Consider the following 20,174-nt stretch of genomic DNA (forward strand, 5'->3'; position numbering starts at 1 on the left):
CGTCTCGCTCCTCCTTAGAGATCGATATTGTTCTCAGTGCCGCCATGTACGTCAGCTAGGGCTAAAGTACGAAAAGTACCGGGCCTTGATAGCCGAGCAAGTATACTGCGCCGGTTGTAAGCAGAATCATCCTAGAGCGTTATTTTCGGCTGCGCAAAGACTCGGTTGCGCCGGCGAGCTAGCTAGTAGTAGCAGTAACCGCGTCTGTATCGCACACGAAGGCTACATTCGTGCCTGCCGACATGTCGTCATCCGCTGGAGCAACATCAGAAGCTGGGCGGACCAGTATGACTTCAAGGACAAGGGCATACACGAATTCGTTTTCTCTCCGCCGATAGCAATCTGCTCGGCTCATCACCAGACCTTCCCGTGCAACCTGCTACCCCAAGCTCTTAGCGAGGTCAGCTTGAGCATTACGAAGAGGCCAAAGAATCTTTTGCATTTATGCCTCTCCTGGAACCCCTACCTGTCCGCTCGGTCGATAAGATTAGGAGCGTACACAGCCAACGATTTACGCAGAGACCTTGAAGAAACTTACCAGGATGTTGGCCAATTTCTTATCTCCGATCTCAAGGCCGGTCGATGCGCCATCACGGGATGCGTTGATCCCAATCAATGTTCTTGTATACGATACGTCGGCTCTGACAAACTCGATTGGCATTCCTTCGTTATTATCATCGTCATCGTCATCATCATCGTCGTCGTCTTCCTCATTCTCTTCACTGTCCTCGCCTTGTCCTTGTCCTCGTCCTCTTCCTGAGGCCCGGAGGCCCCTCGCAACTGTTGGGCCGGTGGCCCGGGAGGGACCGGCGGCCGGGGAACCCACCAGCCCCTCTAGCTTCTCCAACCTCTGCTTTAGCTCCGCTACCTCATCTCGGAGCGCCTTCACGTCGGCGTCGGTGGCTTTGGCTGTGGTGGTGGCGGCGTCGGCGGCCTTGGTGGCGGCGGCGGCGTTATTGGTGGCGGCTTCGGCGGCATTGGTGGCGGCTTTGGTGGTGGAGGTGATGGTATCACGGCCGCAAAGCCACAGGCCAAACTTGACTGCCATACTCAGGGCCGCCGTCGCAAATACTCCCCAGGCGGCGGCGGCGGCGGACGCTTCTGCTGAGAGGCCCATTTTGCTGCTGTTGCTGTTGCTGCTGTTGCTGCTGCTACTAGTGCTGGTGCTGGTATTGCTGCTTCTGCTGGTGGTGGTGGTGGTGCTTCTGCTACTGCTTCTGCTGCAGGTGCTTGTGTTTGTGCTGGTGCTGGTGCTGGTTCTGGTATTGGTGCTGGTGCTGGTTCTGGTTCTGGTGCTTCTGCTTCTGCTTCTGTTGCTTCTGCTGTTGCTGAAGATCGAAGGGTGGGAAACGAGGTTGGGTTCTGGCCGCGGGGGTTCGCTCCTTTTGCAGTCTTTGATTTTCCGACTTCGATCAAAAATCGATGTTTTCAGTGCTTGGCGTCATACAGAGTAGAGCCAGGATATCTCAAGTGAGGGAACGAGTGCTTGACTGAACAAGGGGGAACAGAGACATGGAGCCCCAATTGCTAAAAGAGGATTCTACTCTGTCAGCTAGTCGACCATGGCATGGAATGTACCGTAGATGGTGGACAGGGGTTTAGGGGTTGGGTAATAAGGGGTTTATTTACACCCTAATTCATCAAAGTAATCTAGTACAATCCTTCCTTCTCTTCTTGGCCCCTGATTAGAAGTTAACTTCGCTCTTTACCTTCTTTTCGAGTCCTTCTTTAGGATCCACGTGTTTTTACTATGAATTGAGACCCCCTAGACCAGTGCACGCAGTACTGCCATTTTCCTTGTTATATTGACTACATGGCCATGGATTCCTGTACCAGTACTGTGTGAGGCTCACGGCAAGCATCAGTGTCTGTTCTTGTGGTTGATGTGCTATGGTGCCTCTTCACCGCTTGAATGGAAGAGATCTGGACACCAAATACCGCTGGACTCCGCACCATGTACGCTCGGAATACATAAATATCAGGTGTGCAAGCCGGTTGTCGAACAACCCGTAATAATGACCGGAACTTGTAATCCGATTTTTGGGATAATTAATTGATGTTCAAGAAAGGTCGGCAAATTACTAGTAAAGTGGCATATGTTGTTGCGCAGCTAATTAACCGGCGTGAGAGTCGAACGGACAGTGTTTCAAGACGCCTAATACAGAATACGTACCTAATTAGGTATCTAATTGCTCCCACGCCGTGCACTAAGGGTGAAACACTGCGATCCTAGGCCTGTTTTAGAGTGGTGCTTACAAAGGTTGGCGTATCGGCCTCCGGACCGGAAATTTCGGGTGGCGCCGTTTGGGGATCGGTGAGCAAACATGCCGCTACTGGAGGTGCCCATGGTGACGTGATGATTTATGAGGATTTAGGTAAAGAATTTGGTGAACTTCAGTCTCGCCTACCTTTTTAATGGAGATACGGATACTGTTACCTTAGACAAAGATGGGCTTCAAGACCCCTAAAGCAAACTCGCTGCTTAGGCCTTTTAGGCGGTACGGGCCGCTGGGGCTGTGCGTCGATACGAGGCCTGGGCGGCAGGAACAACCATCGACAAGCGCCTGCCGGCCAGCGTTCCATCCGGGCTAGGTGTCGTTGGCGGTTAAAGGAAGTTGGAACCAACTGAATAATTACAGGGCTTCCATCCCCCAACCATCACCCGCCGCTGGTCAAAGAATGTTCGCATGTCTCCAGGTGGTTACGAGTGCCTTCGCCGATTGCAGCCAGCAACACCGAAACAAACACAATGCACGCGCTGCAGATATTCTTTGACCACATTCCCGACATGTCGGTTGCCGTCGCCGACCAACATGCTATTCTGCTTGCCGTAGTCGCGATTGGCCTAATTCTAGCGGCGCATCTCGCCCGCCTCAATTCGGTCTTGGGAGGAACTCCAAGCGCGATCCGAAAGATAGCAGACAACAGCTGGAGCAGAACACTACTCCTGGCCACATACGAGAGGATCCAGGCCAACCCCATCACAACCAAAACTTACGCCGGCCGCATCCCCCCGAAACTCAATCGGCGCTACATCGTCACGGGCGGCTCGGGTGAGTTCATGCGCTAGAATAACATCTAGAGCTGTGCTGACGGAATGACACGCCAGGTCTGGTCGGCGACTATATAGTCCAGCAGCTCCTCCAGCGCGGCCAGCGCCCGGACTCAGTCCGCATCGTCGACTACCGAGCGCCTAGACGGGGCAAGCAACCGCATGTTGGTGATCTGGCTGCCAGGGTTGGCTTTGTCCAGGCCGATATCTCGTCTGCAGATTCCACCGACCTTGCTTTTTCTAAGCCGTGGGATCCGCCCGTTGCCAGTCTTCCCCTTACCGTCTTCCACACGGCCGCTGTCATCGTGCCATCAGACAGGTCCAAGCTCACATATGCCTTCTGCGAGGCCGTCAACGTCAAGGGGACACAGCACGTGCTGGACGCTGCTCGGCGGGCGGGCGCCGATGTCTTGGTCTCCACCACTTCGGCCAGCATAAGCATCCGTCCTGTCGAGTTCTGGGGCGCACCGTGGAAGATCTGGTCGCGCTCAGAGTCACGATGGCCGGCCCACTACTGGCAAACACTCGACGAGCGAGATTTCTTCGCGCCTCTACGCGCCCACGATGGCTACTATTCCAACTACGCAGTCTCCAAGGCCGCAGCCGAGCGCATCGTCTGTGGAGCCAATAGTCCTGGGCTCCGTACTGGGTGCATCCGCCCCGCGAACGGCATCTACGGCTGCTCAAACTTCTCTGACAATACTGTCGGGGGCCCTCTCAACATAGAGCTCTTGCCCGAGTATGTGTGCCACTCCCCTGCTTCTGCCAGACAGAGATATCCTGCTAACCCTTGACCAGATGGTCAAGCCACTCTGTGCAGTCGTTTGTCCACGGGTCCAACGCCGCCATCGCTCATCTCGACCTCGAGGCAGTTCTGGCAAACCCGGATTCATCCGCGGCGCCACAAGCAGGCAGGCCGTTTGTAGTCACCGACCCAAACCCGCCGATCCCCTATGGTAGCCTGTACCGCCTAGTTGGGACCCTCGCCGACACGCCGTTCCAGACCGTGCACGTGCCACCTATTCTAATGCTCCTAGTCTGTCACGCTGTCGAGTGGTATATCCTCCTCCACGCTCGCTTCCCACTCGCCAGGAAAGTCTTGCCCCCTATCACGGGCGACGTCAAGCACGTTCAGCCGGCACTGTCATCCATCTGCACCCACCTCGTCGCGTCTAACGCGGTGGCCGGTCAGCCCGTTGCCGCCGGCGGGCTCGGATACTCGGGAGTCGTCACTACGCTCGAGGGCATGGCGCAAGAGATGGTGTGGTGGAACCACGCACATGCCAGCGCTCGCGCTGCCGGCGAGACCAAGGTCTACCAGAGCAGCGTGTCGCTGGCTGAAGAGATCCAGAGGGCCGCTGGCGTGGGTGCCAATGCCAGTTAAGTCAGGTGGGGGACTTTTGGAACACCCCTGCCTATGGAACAGCCCCTGAATCGGACCCCGCACAACACCACAAACTTCAATTGCCAACAACTTTGTCAATTAATTAGCTACAATGATGAAGTCTTCAGTATCGGATTCTCCTGATTCTTCTCTTTTAGAATAACTAAGGTCCTCTCTGCCAGCCTCTCTCTGTGAGGCACGAACCTCCTCAATTCCAGCGAACTGCGTATTAGGGTCGACTTGGACCTTCCTTCTCTTTCGGCCTCTTGTGCGTTCTAGGCTTTTTTCTGTAGCCTCCAATTGATGCGCCGTATTGGCTAGTTGGAAAACCACGTAATCGAAGGCTTTTGCGGCCTTGCGTATGAAAAGTCGGTCGTTGGCAGTCCGTTTCTGGCCGGCTAGAAAAACCTGCCCCTGAATACGGAAATCCTTCGGCTTTTTAGGGGTAAACCATATAGGCCGGCCCTCCGAATTCTTATTTAGAATGGGGTTATGGACCTCTTGAAGGTCTATAGAAACCGTAGAGGTCAGTTGACCAACGTCGCCGTTAGAATTCTTAATAACAAGGCCGTTGCTTAGGGGCTTCCTGAGGCTGACCGGCTAGAGGCCTGTAGCTTTCCAGCCGGCTTTGATATTAGATTCAGTCATTCCATAGACCCTGGCTTGCCGGTAGCATTCTAGGAAGGCCCTCTTTTCAGCAACAGTGCCTTCGTCGAAGCCGGAAACAACCTCATTATGCTTGGCTCTGTACCGGGCTTTTAGAGGGCCGAAAACCGATAAATCCAGGGGCTGGAGAACGTGGGAGGTGTGGGCTGGTAGAAATAACAATTGTACGTTATTAGAAAAGGCTAGCCACATGAATTCTTCGGTGGTATGACTACCGTGGCCATCTAAAATAAGGAGGCGCTTCTCCGAGGGGGTAGCTGGCCGAGTCTCTGGAAGAAAGATATTGCGGAGCCATGCGACGGCAGTATCATCGTCAGACCAGCCGTTTTCAGTGGGTTTCCACTTCCAGCCCTTAAATGGCTGTAAATCGCGTGGATACCATTGTTGTTGAAGGCTTCCACCTTTGAAAATGACGACCGGGTTCAAATACCGGCCGTCAGCGGAAATACATTCGATAATCGAGGTCCAAATTCGGTCTCCTTTCTTCTTTTTCTGGAATTTCTTTCTTTCCTTAGATCCAACAACCAGGCCGTTATCTCCAATGCCAGAAGCAATGCCAGTTTCATCCATATTATACCTATGCTTGGCTGGAATAGCCTCCACGCCTGGAGGCTTCAAATAGTCAAACCAAGACCGGATAACGGCCTCAGAGGCTCGATCAGCACGGTTTGCATGGATTCTCCGAGGCCTAATTGTAGAAATAGATGGATTTCTAGCCAAAAACCGGCTAGTCCAGCGTTTTCCGAGGGTCTCGTTATCTTCGAGCATTCTTCTAGCTAGTTTCCGAATTTGGGCGTGGGTTGGAGGGTGACCGAGCGACCCTTGGAATAGAATCCATTCGGTTAAGCGTTCTTCCATAGCCGGAGAAAGCTTTTGATTAAGAATTTGGGCCTTGGAGGCTGGCTCGGAACCACGAACCCGATTAAAGAGAGTAGTAGGGGGGATGCCGTGATTTTCAGCAGAGCTACGGAGTAAGCCGGTTTCTGCATACTCTGCCAGCGCATTCTGCAAATCCAACTGAGTATATCGCTTCATCTTTCATTTCTCAATTGAATGGAGAAAAGAAGATAAGTATTGAAGCAGAATTGGTCGAGTTGCAAGCGATTGAAATAGGTGAGTTGAGTGGCGAGCGGCAAGTCCTTGATGACAAACCTTGTTCCAAATCCAGGGGTGTTCCATAAGCAGACCACCTGACTTAGTGGGTGCCAATGCCAGGTAGAGGCTGGATATTGCCGCCGACAGCCGGTCTTGAACACACCCGAGACTGAAGGGGTGGTGTCGGTTGGATTCAAGACAAGGGGGGGAAACACAAGGCGAGAATGTTGAGGTTCTACAGAGAAGAGTATTGGCCGAAGGGCCCGAGAGATCGTGCCCATCTTGTCGCTTGGATTTGCCGATCATTACATCCTTGCGCCCTCCCGCAGGTAGACATGGTCAGCTGCCGTGCGATACCTTGGACTAGCCAATAACTCCCTCAGTGGCGGCGTCGCACTTCTTTCGTCGGCAAATCTGGAGGAATTCCCAATTTGGGGCACTCCCAAATTGACTGAGACGTTCACGAGGCCTGACAACATGTGGGATATTTTTACCTTGTTCGTTTAAACCACTGTAGTAACAACTGTCAGATTGAAAGGGGTAGAAAGAACTAGACAGGATTTTGTCAGCATGCTTACCAACTACCGCCACCTATTATCGCCACCCAATGTACTAGTCTATATTATAGGCACCCTAGATCAGCCAGAGAGGACAGAATTGAACAAGATCTAAAACCAAATCATCTTTATTATTAGAAGTGCAATACTTCTGACATCTCCCAAGTTGGTTGCCTACCGCAGATTAGACCGCTAGGGGCGAGGCTCATCTCGTAGCGGCGACCAATGAGAACTACTATCAAAAGCAGCAAGCATTACACACCGAGCAATGGTGTGCTTAACTTCTCGGGTCGCACCTGCCCTCCATGTCTTATTTGGGAAGTGCCTCCTCAGGGCAGACTAGCGCTTAAAAACCCCCCTTGTTCTATGGAAATTCCTCCCCCCTGCCTCGGAATCCGCCGAGACATACTTGTCTGACAAGGCAGGCTCCTAGCTTTCAGTATTTAGTTTCAGATAATTACCTACCGGTAGAAGCGGGAATGCCCCAAAGCACGGATGCCCGACCTAAAAACTTATCACCAACCACTCGTCGCCACTCTAAGCGCTCGCTCGATCCCGTCACAGTCATGCCCCCCATTTTCTCGGAGCCTGATGCCATTGACCCTAAAAGCCGCATCGCTGCGGAGCAGGATAGCACCTCGCAAGTGCAGTCCATTCACAGCAAATTCATCAAGAGTGAGGCTGTACTTTACAGGTTCCTACAAGAAAGATGTGGCGATCGGAAATTCGACATCCAGATGCGCCACAATGTCTACCACATCAAGGGATGCGATGCGCTCGATATGGTTAGCAGAACTCCTTCTAACTTCTAGAACCATAGTGGTCGAAGAAGTAATTGATGTTACTTTTGGTGCGCGCAGGACACGGATGAGATGCGTAGCATATTTTGGTCTAGCTCAAGAGTTTCCTCATGCACCGGTCCGAAGACGCTCGGCATAGGACGGTAGACCGCAACGATGCGCGGAGAAGCCGAGGAAAGAGGTACGATGTGCTCAATATCGCATCGGGTTGGAGAAATTTAAGCAATATGTCACATACCTGCAACGTCAAGTTCAAGGATTGGTAATCAACTAGATCGATATCCTCTGCATATATGTCCATCGTGCTCTCTGCTTCACCTTGTGATAGAACCTTGGCTCGCTTTATCGGCTAACAGGGCTGTATTACTGGTGCACCTGCGTTGCCGAAAGTGTTGTTTTGCGTCGGTGACCTCGGATGCGGCAGCCTGGGCTTGCATTAGCCGCTGGCGTCCACCCTACTATCTACTAGCTACCTCCGATTTGCTGTAGCTTTCGGTCAGGTAGACGAAGCCTTCCCAGCACCACACCGCGCGAGATCATGACTAGATATCTCGTCTTGGCTTGCCCCAAATAAGAGCAGACGTTGGTTTTGAGATCCAGTCGCCTCCGTTTCGGCTGGTTGTCCCATAGTACTACCGATCATGGAAGAGAATCCCCCCGTGCCTGCTTTCCAGCTCGGTGACGGGGCGATCCTGAATAGAGTGCCAACTACGCTTATCCAAGACCCTTCCGGGAACCCTCCAATCGAAAATTGGCCATATAATCCTACACTTCCCAAGCTCGAAGCTCTCGTTCTAGTTAAGGGCAATATCACGAAATGTTCAGGTTTGCCCAGCGCAATGGACAAGCGACTTCGCGACCACGCATTACACCATCCTAATGTCAAAAACGAGTCGGATATGTTCTGGCCACGGAAATTGCTCAACCACCTGCTCTCGGACTCGGATATTGAATACGTCGTGAACGAACTAATTGAGACGTGCATGCCCAGCCCCGCCAGTGATCAGTCATCGTCCAATGCACCGCGGCGTTGTGACTATAGAGAGACAGTCTGTCAAGATTACCGACGTATACTGACTCGTCTTATTTTCATGGGATAGGAGAAACGCCTATTCGAATTTATTGAAGCTCAAATTTCCGACTCTTAGCTTCCACTTAGAATAGCTGACGAAAGACTCCAAAGGATCTTCACATCCCGTGAGGGTCGTCGATCCCTCGATTCATGGGGATATTACCAACTGCGGCTCGTTGTACAATCCTTTCAACCGAACTATGCTGAGGTATATGAAATCAAATCGGAGCATGGTTCATATCCTCTATGGTACGACATGCCTCAGTATCCGGACGAGTCCCACACCAATCAAGCCAGGGAGCGGGGGTATGGGGAAGTACGAAAGGTCACAATCCACCCATGGTAGAACAAATTTAGCTCAATTCTTGAATCGGTCAGTTCCCCTTGGCTGGGTATAAACCCAGTGGTATTCACTGGGCTTTGATGCTTATAGACTTCATCTAGTTCTCGGCAAAGCCCAACCTATTCGCGTTGAAGACGCCGAAGGCTGAGAACACTAGAAGCCTGTTTTTCAACGAAGCAGACATGCTCAGAAAATTTAGCAAGGATGGAAAGCAAAACGTCAGGCTTCTGGCTAGCATTATCGAAAACCCCGAAGAAGCGGGAGTCAAGTATTTATTTCTCTTCCCGTGGGCAGAGTGTGATCTTCGTGAGCACTGGGAAAAGTCAGGAATTAAAGATACAGCAGAGATTCTCTGGGTTTCAGAGCAGTGCTACGGTCTCTCCGATGCACTCAGCTTTATTCATAACCCTGTCTGCTCAACGACAACAAAAACCCCATCTATGGACGGCACGGCGATATCAAACCAGAAAACATACTATGGTTCCGTATCGATAGGGACCAAATGTTGGCGTTCTCAGACATGGGTCTGGCCGAAGTCCATAGAGATTCAAGCCGATCTATAACATCCCCGGGGAAGGCATCCCCCACACGCCCACATACCGACCTCCGGAGTGCGACATTGCAGGAGAAGAAGGTTATATCTCGCGGTCATTTGATATCTGGACACTTGGCTGCGTCTTCCTTGAGTTTGTGGTTTGGATCCTGAACGGTCCCAAAGGCATCGCTGGTTTCCGAGAGGATCGTCTTACAGAGTATGCCGGCCCTTTTTACAGAACATCAATATTCTTTTCCTTGCATTGCCTTGAGGGGTTAGATCAGGAGTTCGCTTTCGACGTGCAGAAAGGAATGGTCGATGTAAGACCGAGCTGCCCCCTCTACCAACCTACTCTGCTCCAATACCTCTTCAGATAGGCCCGTACTGACCAACTCTCTAGTGCTTCCGGGAGCTCCATGCGCATAAGGACTGTACTGCATACCCCCACGACTTCCTAGACTTGATTCAGGAACGGATGATCATTGTTGAGTCAAAAGACAAGGATCCGACAAAATCGATCTTGAGAATTCGCTCGCAGGGCCTCCGAACCAAGTTGATGAAGCTGCGAGACCAATGCCGAGAAGACAAGAGTTATTACATGGCACCCACTTCGAGAGTGCCTGCTTTTCAGCCTCTTGCAGCTGTTAAAGCAGCACTCAATAAGAAAGCACTTGAGAAAGTCAGAGCCATACCTCCGATAGAAAAGATGAAGTATCTTCGCTTTCACACGGGGGAGACGCGGACCACGATTCGGAGGAAATCGGGTGGAGACGACCAAGCTTCCTAATATGGGGTTGATCGGGGTATTCTTTATCAATGACTTCCATTCCATTTGTCGTCCCACTAGGCTGCCTTAATAGTCAGTTATTCATTTAGATTTCCATTTTCATTGCGGAAACACGGGAGTCATTGAGCTTGCCCCTTCACACTAGTGGTCCCCCCCCCCTCTCAGAAGCCAAAAGCATGCAAAAGCAGTCAAAAAGGAGGTTATTCCAGGTTTATATCGTGTTGTGTTGTGTTGTAAGGAAGAAAAGAGCCTGCATCTACAGGTCCGGGGACCAGTGTTGACCTTATGAAAAGGCGGTCTAAATAGGTGGCCTGAACGGGCCCTACCCGGGCACCTCAGACTATGCCGAAAGTAGGAAGGTCTTTCTGACACCCCCTGTCACTTGAGCCCCCACAGCCCAACTCTCGTCCAACTTGAACTCCGTTGATAGCGATCAGGCCGTGTTGTCTTGCGCATAATGGTCCTGCCTTATTGCTTCCACCAAGGCATCGTACTGGCTCTATGAAGCGGAAAGTTAGTTTCAGCTTCAGATGGCAGTGCTGAGTGATACGAGAAGAAAAACTGGGCCCGTCGGAAAGAAGCCAAACAAGACCCTCAGTATGAACGGCCTCGTCGGTGTACCGTCCGTGCACGACTGTGGTGGGCATTTTCAGTGCCGGGATGGTAGAAAGATTTGTTTCGGGATGTCAGGATGGTTTCCCACAGCCTTGTGGCTGCTTTAAACCGAACTGAAAAATTGAAGTGGAGGGTGGTGTGACCCCTGTTATTCTAGTCGGGCCACATCCCGCCACCCCACCGCGCTAATTTTTGTAACACGTAACACGCTGACATTACATGGCCATGTGCATACCTAACCGATATGCAGGTGCCCTGTAGAAATACTGAACAGTAGTCATTTGTTTGCTTTTCATGCATTATTTGGATCTGGCCGAAACCCCTGAAGCGAACGAGTTACTTCGCAAAACTGGACGCCTTACCAGAGATCGTCTTAAAACGATCATTGACGAATTAGAAGAGATGATTGATGACTGCTCCATGAGGGTCGACGGCATGACGATTGCCACGCAATGGGTAAGAAACCAGAACATCTGAGCTGGGAAAACACATGAAGTGTTTCTGACTGGAACAGTCCCAAGGCGACACCACGGTTGAGATAGCCTCAGCTGCCGGACGAGACTCTAGTCAGATGCGCTCGATTTCTCTTGTCACGATGATCTTCCTGCCCGGCACATTCCTTGCGATGAGCTTTTATTCTTCATTTTTTTTTCTTTTTCATTTTCTTGTCTTTTACATTAATGCTCACCAGCGCAGACGGTCTTCTCAATGACATTCTTCCGGTGGGACTCCGAAGACGGCAACGTGGTACCCTCGAATATCTGGATCTACGTCTTCATTGTGGCTGCCTTCACTGCTGTGACTGTCTTTCTATGGTGGTACTTCCTCGTATACCGCGCTTCCAAGAGCCCTGGCACTTGGACAGACCCATTCAAGGAACTTGGTGGTAGGGTAATGGTGTTAGAAAGGATAATATGTGGTCGACCGCGCAGCAAGATGGGGTCGGAGTTGGAAGAGGCCTGAGCTACCATGCCCACCAACCCCTGAAAACGTGGGAGACTCGGCTGGAGAGCACTACTGAAGCACAGATATTATCGTAGGGGTAATCAGCATGTTTGCGTCAGCACTTTTATCCTACACTAGGGCTCCTTACAACGTGGTTCGGTCGAAGGGTTTAACCTCCTCCAACTTACACAGACACGACCCCGCCCGGAATAATACAACACATCATGATACGCAAGCGCCTTCCCATATAAGGGAACGGTTAATTAACTTTCCCAACAAATAGATCGATATAGTGCCGGCAAACCTTCGCCGCCACCTTCGTCGCACGTTGCATAGTTGAGCGATATCTTGCTAGACTCAATGTCAGCCAATACGATGTCGAGAATACCCATAGCAGTTTTGCCTGGGGAAAAGGAAGAGCTTATATCAGTGAGTGGGTCGTGAGTGCTGGGGAAGAGAATATTGTAACAGTCATGTTGAAGCTGCAATTCGGTCAGATCGCATCCTTTTTATCTTTGCAGGACAGGAACCCTCAGGCTCAAGGGTAGGTGAAAACCCATGCGTACCATTACGTCATGATTACCCGCGCCGTATTTCCCGTCGAGGTAATGCAGTAAGCGCCGCTCGTTGCTGTTTCGTTTTCGATATATCCATGGTAAACAAACTGGACCCAATAGTTCTTATCCACACAAGAAAAAGGGGATTCAAACCAAAATATCTAAAAGAAAAAAATTAAAGAGGGCAATTTGGGGCAATTATTTTAGTATATATTATTTCCACCACGCCTCGGCTTGGCTTCTGGGTGGCGTGGCGAAATGGGCTGTATTCTGCCCAGAGCACACACACATCCATGACGCCGATTACCACCGTCTTATAACGAGTCCACTACCAAGCACAACTGCTGCACCTCCGTCATCACGGATCTACTTGTGCAAATCACTCATCCTATAGGGCTTGGAACGAATTCCGATCTCGGGACTCGGGATCCCCGACGAGTAGCCCGATGCAGCGGACCCCCTCCCTTGACTCAGCCTCACGGCCTAAGTTGAACCTGCATACAGAGAGCGCCGCCAACCACATCGACGCTCAATGATGCCCTACTTGTAAGAAGATTCTTCAGCTGGAAACCCGCATTACTTTTGTATCAGGGAAATCCACAGACCCATTCGATTTGGCCTGGCGCGTAAATGTGTTAGACATCGTGTCTCATCTGGGGGTTTCATGATCGTCAGAACCTACCAACGCGGATTGGAGGCGTCGGAACGAACCTCAATCGTATAGGTGCCCGAATCGTAGTTTTCAGATAGGAGATTGACGAGGAGCTGCGGACTTGAGACGAATTGCACATGCACTTTCTGGACCTGAAGGGTCTGGGGATTTGGTGTGGTGGCCATGATAATATATGTTTGCTTTCGGCTTTTGATGTCTTTGGGGGAAAGTAGAACTAGGAGGTCACTACTGTGTCCAAGTTTTGTGCACTAATGTTCATTTCTCTCCTTCGATTGAGAATCCCTGACTGTTTTAAGGGAGAACTCCTAGTGGTGCCCCTCAAACCTTTGATGCTGAGACATGTGTGTGTTTTGCACTTTTGCCGAGCCGTGCAGGGGCTTAAAAAGAATGAAGCGCTCGCCCGGCCACGCCCCAGACCCCGGGAGGAGGTATCTTGGTGCCTGATTGTCTTTCCTGCCCAATCTGCAGGACTCTTAACACAAATACTTATTCGCATGGGTAATGGTTGCACCGGATGCGCCGCCATGTGGACGAATAGGGGCTACGACCATGATTCAACTGCTAACCACAAGTGTAATAGGGTGAGCCGCGTGGCCCCAATCCCAGCCGCGGCCTGTTTACACGGCCCAGCGATGATGCCCGATGGCTTTCTGCGGGTGACTAACGCGTGTGTAACCGTCCCCTCCCAACACCGCCCCTTGAATTCCTTCTCGCCGACCACCAGTGAGCCCTCGTGGCACCCCCTGCGAGCCCTCGTGGCACCCCCTGCGACATCCAAAGCCCAAAAGGCGACTTGAGCTGGTGGATTCTAACCACGGACTACTCGGGCTATGAAGTCGTAGCCTTTGGTGATATACGATAGGAGGCTGCGAGGTTGGAGGCAGGATGGGCGGAGGTTGAATAGCTAATGGTGCTAGTGGACTCATGTTACAGTAAAACTAGTCTTCTCCTACCTATTACCGACAATTATACCCTAGGCGGCCGCCGTGACGGCGGTTAAAAGCAACTAGGAAAAGGATCGCTAATATAGCTATGTGTAAGAAAAGAACCCCAACCCACACACACAACCAGCAGGCCAAGACCTCGCTCCTTTGTCATGACCTCTCACCCACTGGCCCAAGCACCCCGTCATGTATATAAGCAGTGGCCCTCGCCCCCTTCCTTTGCGAGGGCCAGGTTGAAGTCTCACACCAATACCAGCCATTGCTCGCCCCACTCATTGCCCACATCGTGACCACCTTGATAAGGCGCACCTGCCCTCACTTACAATACTTTTATATTTTTAGATCAACATCGTAGTCTGCGCTCGAAACCACCCCCGAGCCCGTGCCGTCCCCAAAGGAAACAAGCAACAGATCGGCTGTGCGGTGTCCGCTTGAACACACACGGCAGAGTCGGCCGAGTACACCTACACGCACAAGTGCGACTCCTATATCGGCATCACAACGCCCCCCAACATCACCTAGATCCGCGAGAAGCTGTACATTGGCGACCTGGCCACCGTCATGTCGACCGCGACCACCCGAAAACACGGCATCACGTCGATCCACGGATCAGTTACTACGGGAGCGAGCAGGGTGGGCGGCGATATATTCGATACCCCTGTACAAATATTCGGCGAATATGATGCACTAAAACTTAGCGAGATGAGGACTGCTGTTGTGGGCACCATGGGGGCGAAGCTGGCAGCAAAACGTAAAGGGAAAATAGCCGCTGTAGCTTAGCGCCAGCCCGCGAAGTTACAGTGTTCATCTCACTAATTTTTAGCGTTTACCCCACTAGAACTTCTCTCGATTTCAGCGTATCATATTCGCCAAATATTCGTATAGGGGTATCGAATATGTCGCCGCCCACCCTGGGAGCAAGAGGCTAGGGGTCGTCAGGATCGTTGGGAGGACGGGTGGCGGGAGGCGCAGGTGCAACAGACCTATGCGCCTCCCGAATGTTGCCCTTAGTAATTACCATAGGCAGGTATGGCCCTGAGCCGCCGCTGCTTTACCCTGAGTTGTGGTGAGCGAGGTGTGTGACACGCCTCTGGGCAAGTGACGTTCTTTCAGCTTATTTCTGGTGAGCGATGAGTGATGTTACTATAAATATATTTCTGATATCTTTGCTCAAATGAAGGGTCTGGGAGAAACGTTTGCTTTATAGTATTAAGATTTTGCCACTTACGTGAACGTTACAAATATGCCTTTGCCATTCTCCGGGGCCAGACGATTTGTGAAAGTGATTTGCTGGGGCTGCACACCTACCGAGCCCCCGTGATCGACGATCTACGCCCCTACTCTGACCCAGCAGTGTTAGAAGATATTGTGACGATCTGCAGGCCACCTGGAGGGCCGGGACGGACCAAAGTATCTCCGCAGTCGTCACGGTACGAAGCCGTATATAAACACTATATCGGCACTATATGATCTCTGCGATCACCCCAAAAGACGAGTAATCACGATGAGCGTGCCTGAGAGGACGCTCACCCTAATCACTCTGCTCTCAGGATAAGCACAGCGAGCACAGAGATCACAATACAAGTTACCTACAGTAACCCCAGTATAGATAGCCATCATCGTAGCCACGATGAGCGAGAAGAACTTCTGGTTCTTCACGCAAGTATTCGCTTTGTCAATTGAACCCCTTCAATTATGCCCTAATTACATACGACCGATTGACATCGTAAACCCCCGTCTAAGAGGACTTGCTCCAACAATCTATCTTCCATATCCCCAGCCCCAGGGTGTTGCCTTTCGTCCCTCCGGACGTCACTCAACCCCGCGACCCTGTCAAGGTTCTCCGGAACACAGGTCGTAACAGATATCTTCCGGATGGCCACTTTCGGCTGACAGTTTATTTTATACCGCATTGTTGCATCATCCATGCACGTGCGAGGTATACTCCAGCGCGTGCGAGATCGCACCGTGTAGGCTGTTAGATGCATAAAAGGCCCGTGCACTCAAATGATGTGAGAGAGAAAAGCGGAAGGCGATTTCGCTAGCGACTGTAAGGAATTGAGATTTACACGTTTTGTTCTCTTCGAGACCTAGTTCTTGCTCCATGCGCCAAATTTTGGTCCCGAAATCCGGAACAAGTTCGGCCTCTGTATGTTGCAGCAGCTCCGGCCTCCATTTGGTCTTCCTCCTTGCCGTCGATCTGATCTAGGCCAGGCTAAGGCATTGGCGCGAAATGACTCTTTGGGACCAAAACTTGGCTGGCGCTAGGAACGGGAACCGGGCCTATATGTGGGGCGGTCAGTCGAGGCAGGACGGCTGGCATGTTTGCGGAAACTGCCGCCCGCGCGTGAATTCGAGGTGCGGCTCGATTCGGTGGCCTGGGGACTGACTTCGTGCGGGCAATTGAGTCTCTTCGCATCGATAACTTCGCTTCGCTCGGCGGCGGGCTTGCGGTAGTAGGAGTGTTGCAGATCTTGACGACGAGATTTTCGGCTGTGCCAATTACATCCACAACGAAAAGGTCCGATTGTGACTCTCTAAAGCTCACCTTGGCGGTCCCGGGGTCGTCACGGTACGAGCCAACTGCGGCCACTACGCTTACGACCCGGATGGGAGTGGCTAGGCCTGCTAATTTGGCGTGGTACTGCTGGGGGTATTGCAGCCGTGAGAATGCATGCCATTTAACACAGAACAGGCGTCGGTTGGACCAAAAGAGCCGCAAAGTGGGGTCCGCGGGGTGGGCAAAAGAGAATGCAGCGGAGGACTCAGTGGGCTGAAAGCGGGGTATTGGTTGTCTGGGAAAGTGCAATCGGCGTTGTGCATCCAGCACAACAATGTCCAGCGCAGGCGACACGTTCAATTCGACAAAGATGACGAGGACGCCGCAAACGGCAGTGCGGCAGCTGCAGCAAGAGGACGGAAACACCTCCCCAACCAATTGAAGCTTGGGACGGCTGGTGGGAAGATGAGCGCGGATGCAGGTGGAGCGCCGAGCCTGGGGGAGACACAAACTCTACATAGAGACATACTGCCGGTATACGGAGAGATATCGACGACGCTGCTAATCTCTTCCTCCTCGTACCGACCCCCTCCCGGCCGTTGGTCAGAGCTTCCTCCTCCGCGGCAGGGGTGGCATACTGCGGAGAGCTAGTCGTGATCCCTGTCAAGTCCCGATCGCAACCCTAAAATAACTGCTGGGCGGAGAGAAGCTGGTGATGCGATGCGACCCATATGACGGAAACGGCGTAGGCCGAATTGGGACACCAGACGCCATGAATACCTTTCAGGCAGCAGGCATCATTGCAAGGCAGAGAAGGCTTGTTTCCAGTTGGACCAGGCAGTGCAGCATTTCAGTTTCTTTCTTCCCTCACGCCCGTTTGACCGTCAAAGACCAGTGTATAAATGATGGGGCATATTCGTGTATCTAGTCTCGTACTTATTCTATCGTACACGTCATACAGGACAAAGCAAAGAAGGAAATGTCGATGGCCAGCCCCCTGAGTCCTCCCCGATCCGTCCGTTTCTCCTCTACCCACGACATCCCACCCACAGCCTCCTAGTTCCTTGCCGGCATCACCGTCAAAGGCCCTCTTTCTATGTAGTATGTAGTCAATTCTCCCGGAACCTGCGAATGCAACGGCGGCGCCGCCCTCCTCCGCAGCACAAACGAGAGCACGGCAAACCCCGCCGCAGACAACACCACCCCCAGGGCCACACAGCCAATAGCCAGGCCGACCGACGCCCCAGGCCCTAGGCCAGCATAGCCCGGCCCGTCTCCGGCGGCCGGAGCGGTGCTGATGCCGGTGCTGGAGGCCGGGCCGGTTGTTGCTGACGCGAGGGAGCTGCTGCTGCTGACGAGGGAGCTGCTGCTGCTGACGAGGGAGCTGCTGCTGCTGACGAGGGAGCTGCTGCTGCTGACGACGGTGCTCGAGGTGGTGGAGGACGTTCCAGTGGACGTATAGAGGAGTAGCATTCCGAGGGCGCCGCAGATGGCATCGCTACTGCCACTGCACTCTTGACTACACGATACGTCCGGCGCGCGCGTTGCCCCTGCGTTCAGTGTGTTTCCGCAGTAACACTCGGCGCCATTCTCGAGACCGAACATGGAGTAGCCCTTAGGAGCGCAGCTAGGAGAAGAGAAACGGCCAATATTAGCGTCTTCTGTGTAGCTAGTGGCTCTTTGTCTGCGAGACAAGTCAGCAATGAGACTGGGCTTACTAGGTCAGGCACACCGATGGCTGACCAGCCGCGCCTGTGAAAGCCGCGGACAGCACCCGGGTGGTGATGACCCCCCCGAGGTCCGAGTAACAGCCCACGGCCGAGTAGCCGTCCACAGACGCCGTGGTCGCCGCTCGGACAGCAAGGCGGTGGCTGGCAGTGGCCTGTGGTGCTGTCGTTGGCTGCATGTTTCGGCGGAGGAGATCGCGTTGCTGTATGCCTTGGACAAGGCTGCGCTGAGCAAGCGGGTCACCCACCAACACCGAGCTCGAGGGAGCCCCGAAAGCTACAAAGGACCTGCTTTTGCAAGTCTGACGAACGGGAGGGATAGTCTGACGAACGGGAGGATAGTCTGACAGTGACGGCGCCGGTGGTGTACTGCGAACGGGCGAGAAGCTTGATTGAACTCGGCAGTGTGGTCTCGGAAATTAGCTCATCGTCCCCGCACCTGGAGGCTGAGAGTGCCCTCGCCATTGGCCTCCTGATGACCAGCAGGTTCCGGCGGCGCAGGGGGGTTGGGAACTCGGGGCCCCCCGTCGAGTGCTGCGCGTGCTAGGCCACGACTGGCTTGGCCGACGCCACAGCAGCAAGATAGCCTGCGCCGCGGCAATGGACGTTTGCCGCTCGTTCAGCTCAGCCCAACCCATGCGACTAGCGGCATGCGTTGTGGTCGCTCCGGGCGATGGCAATGAGGTATCCGGGATGTGATTCATGGCGCTGTTGGACAACGACCACTGCCGCTTCCAGCTTTTCTTCTTGACGTCGACATTTTGTTTTCTATTTCCTCCTCCGCTTGTATTGTTACTATCGCCTCCAAAGCAATAGTTTCAAACCTTGCAGCCGGCGCATTTCACGGCCAATGTTGACGGGCTGCTGGGCACGGGGCCGTCGATCCCGAGGTTGCTGCGGGATTCAATGCGAGTGGGACCTCGTAGTGAAACCAGCAGGATCACGACGGGACGATATGCTCTTGCTGAGAGCCCGGGCTCGAGCACAGCAAAGTCACGGCCACCACGATGCCGAACTCGGCCGCGTAGTGCTGCGCCGTGTTGCTCTCAATGTCCACGATAGTAGCTCGTCCAAGTTGCCTCTCGCCAGGCTCTTTGAAGCCGACCAAGGCGTGCTCCTTGGCGGGCTGGTGCCTAATCGCCGACAGCAGGCGCTGATGGACGTAGCTAGGCGCCGCCGCCACGTCGGCCGGCGGCTGCACGGCCGTGGGGACCTTGGAGCAGCAGCTGTCGACGAGGAACTTGCTGATGTCCTTGTGGAGGGCTTGGCCAGCGGTGGCGGCCGGGTCGCGGCGCTACGATGGAAGACGCGCGGGATCTTGGTCGTGGCCGGCGTCTTGGAGGGCGTGGCCTTGAGGTCTGCGAGGCACTCGTCGGTGCTCATCTTACTGAGCGAGTCGTCCACGGCGGTGGTGCGTTTAGGGGAGACCATGGTGGCGGTGCCCGAGTTGGACGACGAGCTGGAGCGCGTCAGGCTGTAGATGTCGGACTAGATGGACGAGTAGAAGGGCAGCCGTGCGTAGGCCGCGGCTGGGACATCTGTATATACAGGTACGACAGGATCGCCCTGAACACCAGTCAGCTCCGCCATCTTCTTTCGCTGAGAAGTCTTCCTGACACCGCGACCTAGTGAGGAGCACTGTAAGCTGCCCAAGACCACTTTCTATCCCAGGACCATCTGTCGTGAGTCTGGCATCTCCAGCCCGACCCGCCGCGCCAAAAGCGGCCGAAACGGGGACAGCAGACATCCGGATTTGCCTGTCACCTTCCCCGCCTACGCATCCTCCTAGGCAGCCTCCGAGTCATGTCTTCTGCTGAACCGACTCCGTCCCGCGCCACCGTCGTACGACGAATGAATTATACCAGCTCTTGAAACGTCATGGTGAAGCTTTCCCCTCGCCAATGTGGATGCAGTCGAGGCAA

General features: G+C 53.2%; 7 protein-coding genes across 7 annotated transcripts; 3 read left to right on the forward strand and 4 right to left on the reverse strand.

Annotated features, from left to right (window-relative positions):
* Positions 1-51: 51 nt before the first annotated feature.
* On the reverse strand, positions 52-1,117 carry B0T26DRAFT_798970 (uncharacterized protein; the record flags this gene model as incomplete). Its single annotated transcript, XM_060446962.1, has 4 exons — positions 52-105; positions 539-556; positions 724-780; positions 827-1,117. 4 exons carry the CDS (start codon positions 1,115-1,117, stop codon positions 52-54), a joined length of 420 nt encoding a protein of 139 aa, XP_060299646.1.
* A 1,671-nt stretch (positions 1,118-2,788) lies between these two features.
* On the forward strand, positions 2,789-4,436 carry B0T26DRAFT_737714 (uncharacterized protein; the record flags this gene model as incomplete). The annotated part of the gene is made up of 3 exons (XM_060443488.1): positions 2,789-3,053; positions 3,110-3,791; positions 3,851-4,436. The coding sequence occupies 3 exons, from the start codon at positions 2,789-2,791 to the stop codon at positions 4,434-4,436; spliced, it is 1,533 nt and encodes a 510-aa protein (XP_060299647.1).
* A 5,262-nt stretch (positions 4,437-9,698) lies between these two features.
* Positions 9,699-10,443, forward strand: B0T26DRAFT_691796 (uncharacterized protein). Its single transcript, XM_060441146.1, has 2 exons — positions 9,699-9,824; positions 9,905-10,443. Exons 1-2 carry the CDS (start codon positions 9,816-9,818, stop codon positions 10,289-10,291), a joined length of 396 nt encoding a protein of 131 aa, XP_060299648.1. The 5' UTR covers positions 9,699-9,815; the 3' UTR covers positions 10,292-10,443.
* A 757-nt stretch (positions 10,444-11,200) lies between these two features.
* Positions 11,201-12,282, forward strand: B0T26DRAFT_764059 (uncharacterized protein; the record flags this gene model as incomplete). Its single annotated transcript, XM_060446435.1, has 3 exons — positions 11,201-11,362; positions 11,421-11,573; positions 11,603-12,282. The coding sequence occupies 3 exons, from the start codon at positions 11,201-11,203 to the stop codon at positions 11,867-11,869; spliced, it is 582 nt and encodes a 193-aa protein (XP_060299649.1). The 3' UTR covers positions 11,870-12,282.
* Positions 12,283-16,127: 3,845 nt separating this feature from the next.
* Positions 16,128-16,522, reverse strand: B0T26DRAFT_104083 (uncharacterized protein). The gene has a single exon (XM_060433242.1). The coding sequence runs from the start codon at positions 16,442-16,444 to the stop codon at positions 16,241-16,243; it is 204 nt and encodes a 67-aa protein (XP_060299650.1). The 5' UTR covers positions 16,445-16,522; the 3' UTR covers positions 16,128-16,240.
* Positions 16,523-17,581: 1,059 nt separating this feature from the next.
* Positions 17,582-18,431, reverse strand: B0T26DRAFT_747194 (WSC domain-containing protein; the record flags this gene model as incomplete). Its single annotated transcript, XM_060444814.1, has 2 exons — positions 17,582-18,152; positions 18,244-18,431. The coding sequence occupies 2 exons, from the start codon at positions 18,429-18,431 to the stop codon at positions 17,582-17,584; spliced, it is 759 nt and encodes a 252-aa protein (XP_060299651.1).
* A 761-nt stretch (positions 18,432-19,192) lies between these two features.
* Positions 19,193-19,842, reverse strand: B0T26DRAFT_671549 (uncharacterized protein; the record flags this gene model as incomplete). Its single annotated transcript, XM_060439344.1, has 3 exons — positions 19,193-19,515; positions 19,551-19,740; positions 19,801-19,842. The coding sequence occupies 3 exons, from the start codon at positions 19,840-19,842 to the stop codon at positions 19,193-19,195; spliced, it is 555 nt and encodes a 184-aa protein (XP_060299652.1).
* Between the last annotated feature and the right edge of the window lie 332 nt (positions 19,843-20,174).

Source organism: Lasiosphaeria miniovina (assembly GCF_030549165.1).
Source record: "Lasiosphaeria miniovina strain SMH2392-1A chromosome Unknown B0T26scaffold_2, whole genome shotgun sequence".
In the NCBI taxonomy this organism is placed as follows: domain Eukaryota; kingdom Fungi; phylum Ascomycota; class Sordariomycetes; order Sordariales; family Lasiosphaeriaceae; genus Lasiosphaeria; species Lasiosphaeria miniovina.

Excerpts from the sequence above, each read along its gene's own strand:
- B0T26DRAFT_104083 (XM_060433242.1), bottom strand. The coding sequence starts at position 16,444 with ATGCGAAGAGACTCAATTGCCCGCACGAAGTCAGTCCCCAGGCCACCG.